Source organism: Muscardinus avellanarius (genome assembly GCF_963383645.1).
Source record: "Muscardinus avellanarius genome assembly, chromosome: 11".
In the NCBI taxonomy this organism is placed as follows: domain Eukaryota; kingdom Metazoa; phylum Chordata; class Mammalia; order Rodentia; family Gliridae; genus Muscardinus; species Muscardinus avellanarius.
In genome coordinates this window covers 72,544,319-72,550,748 of record NC_137797.1, presented here as the reverse complement: position 1 = coordinate 72,550,748, position 6,430 = coordinate 72,544,319, and the positions used below count along the sequence as shown (strand labels likewise).

General features: G+C 41.9%; 1 protein-coding gene across 1 annotated transcript; it reads right to left on the bottom strand.

The window, feature by feature from the left end:
* Positions 1-781: 781 nt before the first annotated feature.
* LALBA (lactalbumin alpha) lies at positions 782-2,946 on the bottom strand (the record flags this gene model as incomplete). The annotated part of the gene is made up of 4 exons (XM_080706084.1): positions 782-842; positions 1,792-1,867; positions 2,342-2,500; positions 2,814-2,946. The coding sequence occupies 4 exons, from the start codon at positions 2,944-2,946 to the stop codon at positions 782-784; spliced, it is 429 nt and encodes a 142-aa protein (XP_080562210.1).
* Between the last annotated feature and the right edge of the window lie 3,484 nt (positions 2,947-6,430).

Here is a 6,430-nt window from a genome sequence, read left to right as displayed (position 1 = left end):
ATACCTCAACCTCTCAATTCATCTATTTCAAATTCTTGAATACCCTGCCCTTTCTGTCCTTTTTCTACCTCATATCTCCACCTATCAAAAACCTACCCATACTTCAAAACCAGCTTAAATCCCAGCCCATCTATAACTTATTACTTTCTGCTCTGTCTACCCAAACATAAGTTATTTTTCCTCTTATGAATGCCCAGGGCACATTTCTAACCTCTCTCATGATGCTTATGATGCTATTGCTTATATTACAACTATACTAATGTTTATCATGTCTCTCCTTATTTGTCCTTGAGAGACAACACCCTTTTAGCGATTTTGGATTCTGCTATGGTTCCTAGCAGATCTACATGATCAATAAAAGTTTGTTGAATTGGTACAGAAAATAACCAGTATCTTTCATGGTAAGTTCAGCCTTCTTCAGTACAGGTGGAAAGTGGCCATGACTTCTGGCTTAAGTATCCCCCTGTTCACCCCATTTCTTCCCTTTACCTGCAGGAAGAAAACAAAGCCAGCCACTCCAAATAAGGCCCTTTATTCAGGACAGAGGTGGGATCCGTCGCCGCAGTAAAAGTGCCATCATAGGCCCCGAGAAAAGATGTACCCGTGCCCCAGTAGTGAATCCCTGGAGAATGGCTCTCAAGAGTCCAGCAGTGTCACTCCAGAGTCCAGGGCTCAGAGACACATCAGCTTCAAGGGGGTAGAAAGAGGTGAACTGAGGTAGAATTAGGGAAGAGGAGTTCCAGGAACATAGAGGAGGCAGGGCTGGCAAGGACAGCAGCACTCACAACTTCTCACAGAGCCACTGTTCCAGCTTCTCAGAGCAGAGTGGTTTATGGGCCAACCTGGCAACAGAGAAAGAGACAAGGTGAGCTGGCCAACCAATTTCCACTTAGCTTCATCCTTGGGAGGGTTGAGGTAGAAGAGTGCAGAGGAGAATTACAGAAATATTTACCTAGACAGATGGCAAGGGATAGTATGACAGCTAGTGGGGTAGGGCCCATTTTTAAAGCCCAAGAAAGGTGTAGAGCTAGAAAAGAGGTGCAATGAAGCTGGCCGTGGTGGTGCGCATCTGTAATCCCAGTACCTGGGAATCTGAGACAGGAGGATCGCAGGTTTGTGGCTAGCTTCAGCAAGTGAGTGGGACCCTTAGCAACTTATGAGTCCCTGTTTCCAGACAGAAAATAAAAAGGAATAGGATGTACCTCAGAGGTAGAATGCCCCTAGGTTCAATTTCTACAGGAAGAAGGGAGGGAGGAAGGGAGGGAGGGAGGGAGGGAGGGAGGGAGGAAAGAAGGAAGGAAGGAAGGAAGGAAGGAAGGAAGGAAGGAAGGAAGGAAGGAAGGGCAATGCTACCAATGGTGGTCTGATCTGAACAAATGGAATTCAATGTACAAGGCCAGGTGCAGACAAGCCTCCCACTAGGCAACCCCTTCTTAGGAAATTTGTCACACAGAAATGGAGGAAGGGAGGCTTAAAATTAAAAATGGAAACTTGAAAGGTTTTAAATAATGTTATGTCCATACCAATCTCACTAACATGTATGGAGGGGGGAGGGAGTAGGATGTGCTAGAGAGGGAAACACACCAAGTGATGTGTGAATTTATCACTTTGAATCTCACAATGATCAATAAAAGTATAAAAATAAATGGAAATGTGAGTCTGCTAGATGAGCTTTGTTTTGGAGATCATATTCTAGATTAAATGACCAGGAGGTTGAGAGAGAGGAAAGTGATGGTATGGGGATAATGGGAAGCAGGGAAAGAGGAGGTAGAAAATAGAAGGAAGATTCACCAGTAGCCAATTCCTTTGATGTCCAGGATCTTCTTGACACACTTTATGTCATCCCTGAGATCGTCATCCAGGAGCCCTGGCAGGGGTTATAAGGAAAGCAATGAGAAAGCTAAGAAGTATTACCCAGAAAGGTAATGAGTTCCCCTGTTCCCTTCTGTCAGCATCTTCCTATATGAAAATTTAATAATAATGCCTCCCCCTGGCTAGGGACTGCTTTCATGTCCCTGAGACCTCTCTGGGGAAATCACAGAATTTCAGATTTCAAGACCCTTTCATGATCCCCCAAGTCCCCAGACAGTCCCCTGAGGTCCAGAGTAGACAAAATGAGCTGTATGGGGACCTTGCTACTCTGGTACTCAGGAAACCATCTGGGGACTTGGAGATCATGAAAAACCCAAAAGCTTCTTACTTGCAGCCACTTCAAGCCACTCAGCTCTTGTGGAGTCCACCCAAGGCAGTGAAACCGAAGGTGTCATTGACACTGAAAAGGAGATGAGCCTAGGGGCAGGCTCCAGAAAACCAGAGGAACAGGGCAAGAAAGGCTACTCACTGTCACAGGAGATGCCACAGATGTTCTTTGACTGTGGGTTCTGGCTACTTGCACACCACATTTTATCATTGATCTGGAAGAGTCCGTACTCTGTGCTGCCATTGTTATTGACTACAGTTTGTGTATCAAAGCCACTGATATGAAATGTAACACAGATCCCTGAGGAGGACATGAGAAAGAGGTGTCACAGAGATATCAGAATCCACATATATAATGAACTGTCATTCCTAGACAGAAAAAAGGGCTTTCCAGCCAAACTCTAAAGGTGACAAAGCATAGACTATCTCCCCAAGACACAAAGGAGAGTTCCAAAAAGGATCAGACTGGAAGAAACGAACAGGAGAACAAATTGAATCAAAGGGTACAAAAATAAGCAGCAAATATAATAAAATTATTATATAGTTGAGTGAAGGTGGAGCATAAAAAGGCAAATGGAGGAAAGACATGTGAAGCGCAGATGCAGGGGACTCACATTCAGGCAAAGTGATGCCTCTGTAGCCAGCCAAGTCTTTCAGCACCTGGGACAGCTCACATTTTGTAAATTGCTCAGCCTGTGTGGCAGACAACAAGATGCTCACCAGAAACAGAGGGACAACGGACATCATTTTGGCTGCCCCTAAGAACCTGAAATGGGGGCGCCACTCCACTTTACCTCCTTTTATTTGTGGAGAAAAAATCAGAAGCCCTGGCACCAAGCCCTATATCCAGGAAGAGGATGAAAAGACATTCCTCATGCCAATACAGAAATGCTGAGCCTGCCAGCTTCCTTCCATAATTTCACTTTCCTTTTCCTTCCCCTCCCTCAATATCTAGTCAATACCAGTATTGTTCTTTGCCCAGAGAGAGTTTTGAGCATGATCTCATTTCCCATTTGCCTTTGTTGCATGGTTAGTTCTAAGAAGCAAGATATCCCCAGCCTACTTTAGAAACAAAGGGGGCTTCAGGGGACTACACGTGAAGCAACCAGAAAATACAATACAGGGTACATAGCCAACTCCCTTCCACCCACTAAAGGCATACAGAATATGGAAAGAGAGTGTATGTCACCACATTCTAGGATCAGAGCTGGCACTTGTTTGGCCACCTAGCTATGGAACAGAGTCCAGAAAGAGTCTCTTGATATGGTGATCCATAGATGTGGGCTCAGAAATGAGGACATAGAACATAGAATCAAATATAACTTGTATCCAAAGATTTCCCACTTAGGAAGATGAATAATCTAAAAGCATGTATGAAAGTACTGATCTATCCTATGAGCTATTATCACATTCTGCACTACCACCACCACTGCCATAAATAACTAGATACTACGATTGCATCAACATATTATATAAATCCAAGGCTAATAACTTGTAATAGATTTATTCATGGACAAAAAAAAACTTGAGGATAGCCCCAGAGTTATGCACAGAGAGTTAGAAAGAGTGATCCAAGCCAGTGAGAACATAGGACTTTATGCACTTTAAGATTGGACAAGCATATATCTGAAGCCTGTAAACAAGATCCTGAGTTTGAGTTATGAAGTCAGCAACCCTGACCAAATAGAGTGGAAGGTACTAGTTCTAAATAATTCCTTTTATTTTTGGTAGTGGGGACAGAACCAGGGAATTCTGCCTCCAAGCTACACCCTCATCTCTATTTTATTTTTTATTTTGAAACAGGGTCTCACTAAGTTTCTGAGGCTGGCCTTGAACCTGCAATCCTCCTGTCTCAGCCTCCCAATCACTGGAGTAATAGGCATGCATTACCAAGCCTCATTAAATTAATTTTTTTAATTTGCTGCTATCAAGCTTCATACCATGGTGCAAGTAACTGTTATCCTTCTTTATACCAGGGCTTATCCTCTTTATCCCAACTCCTAAACCTGATTGCTTACATTTCAGGGGCCACCCAGCCCAGCCCAACCGCCTAAGACTTACAAACTAAAGTCTTCCAAACTCCTACAATCTCTAAGTCTTTGGAATAAGAGAAACTCCCTTCAGTTTAACTCCATTTTCTATGCTATAGATAACCAGTATATGAAGCAGCATGAGTGAAGCTAGCATGGAGACTGAGGGAGGCCAGAAGAAATGAGCAGAAAATTCTAATAGGAAAGAGACACCTTTTCAGAAACACAGCCAAAGTCGTCCTACTGAACTTTCCCATTCTTCCGAGAGGCATTGGAGGGGTCCTTGACAGGAACAGGAATTCTACCACACTGAGCAGGTTTTGCAGAAATGGCTGGGGATAATAGGATGGCCTTTAACCATGTGGCCATAAGAAAAGTTAATTCAGATTTTCTTTTCAATAGTTGAGTCTTGTATAAAATGCCTCCTTCCCTGGGCTGTGGACTAAGTAGCTATGATAGAATCAAATGGTGGGCCAGAGACTCAGGAATCACAGGGGCTTTCTACACTTCCCAATCAGTGGAGACCTAGGGGAGCAGCCTGCTTGACTATAATTTGATTGTATCTCTTCCTTGTAAGCAATAAAAAGCAGCATATGGGTCAGAAAACATAGCTAAGACCAGAAAAGAAAATAAATGTGCCTCAGGCAAGAGGAAACATTATTTTCTTAGAAGTGTTTATAAAATAGGGTATCTCAAGTCATCTGAAAAAGAGGATAGAAGACTAGGATGAATCATTGCAAACATTCAGAGAAAGATGTAGATCCTTGGAGATGGTCCAAAGGAGAACAACAAACAATGAACACAGCTCTGTTAGAGAAAGTACTTGGAAAGACATAAGCATAGCTCACGAAGGAAAGTTCCTCCCCAAATAGCCCTCCCTTTCCAGAGAGGTGGAGTCAGGTCCTCTGCAGAGGCTGAGATCTGAATCAGAATGGCAAAGACATTCTGACAACAGTTTCCTGAATTTTTTCAGAAATATACTAGAAGGATATGTTCATTATGTCACGTGTTGTGGTAAAAATTAGGGTTTTAGCCAGATTGGTGCCACAGGTCTATAATTCCAGTACTTGAGATACTAAGACATCAAGAGATTCGAGGCCAGCCTCAGCAATTTAGCAAGACTCTCTTTCCAAATAAAAATAAAAAGGGCTGGGGATTTTACTTGGAGGTAAAATGCCCTTGCATTTAATCCTAAGTACCAAAAAAGCAAAATAAAAATTATATAGTTTGTGGGAGAGTGAGTGGTATTTTATTGAGAGAGCCTAGGGTACCATTTGGAGGAACCATACTGAGGGCTACAATAATATTTATTGTTACCTCTTACAGTTAATCTTACCTTGTTCTACTTCATCCCAGAATCCAGGAAAGTTATCAATAGCAATATAATGAGGCTAGATCCCAAATTTCACACAAGTGCTTAATTGTACTAGAGTTCATTAAATCAATTAAGATTTAAAGAGGAAGTGATTTCTACTGCCTCTTTCTCATTTGGATCCTCATACAAAAGTCTTTTTAAAGGTACTCAGCACTAGAAAGGCATCGTCCACATATGTAATCCGAGGGTCTGAAACAGGAGGATCTCAGTGTCAAGGCCGGCCTCAGCTACTGAGTGAGGCTCTCAGCAACTTAGTGAGACCCTGTTTCCAAATAAAGTATAAAATAGGTCTGGGAGTATAGCCTGGAGGTAAAAAAAAAAGCCCCTGGGTTCCACCCCCAATACCACACAATAAATAAATAAATAAATAATAGATAGATGATAGATAGAGAGATAGATAGGGCTAGGGGTATAGCTCAGAGGTAGAATGGTTCTGGTTTCAATTCTCATTACCACAAAAATAAAGTTATTTTGCACTATAGATTCATGTTCTATTTCCACACTGAAGGCCTGCTTCCAATTTATATAGGTATTTTAAATGATAGTAATTAATGATGTTAATTAATGCTTTCTTTTTCTTTTTTTCCCCAGTAGTAGGAATTGAAACCATAGACACTCTACCACTAAGCTACATTCTCTGCCCATTTTATTTTTTTTTAAATGGGGATTGAACTCAGAGGTATTCTACCTCCAAACTACACCCTAACCCTATTTTTTATTTTATTTTTTATTTTTTAAATTTTTATATTGGTGTATTGTAGTCACACGTGTGTGTGTGTGTGTGTGTGTGTGTGTGTGTGTGTGTGTGTTACTGTGGTTCCTGAAA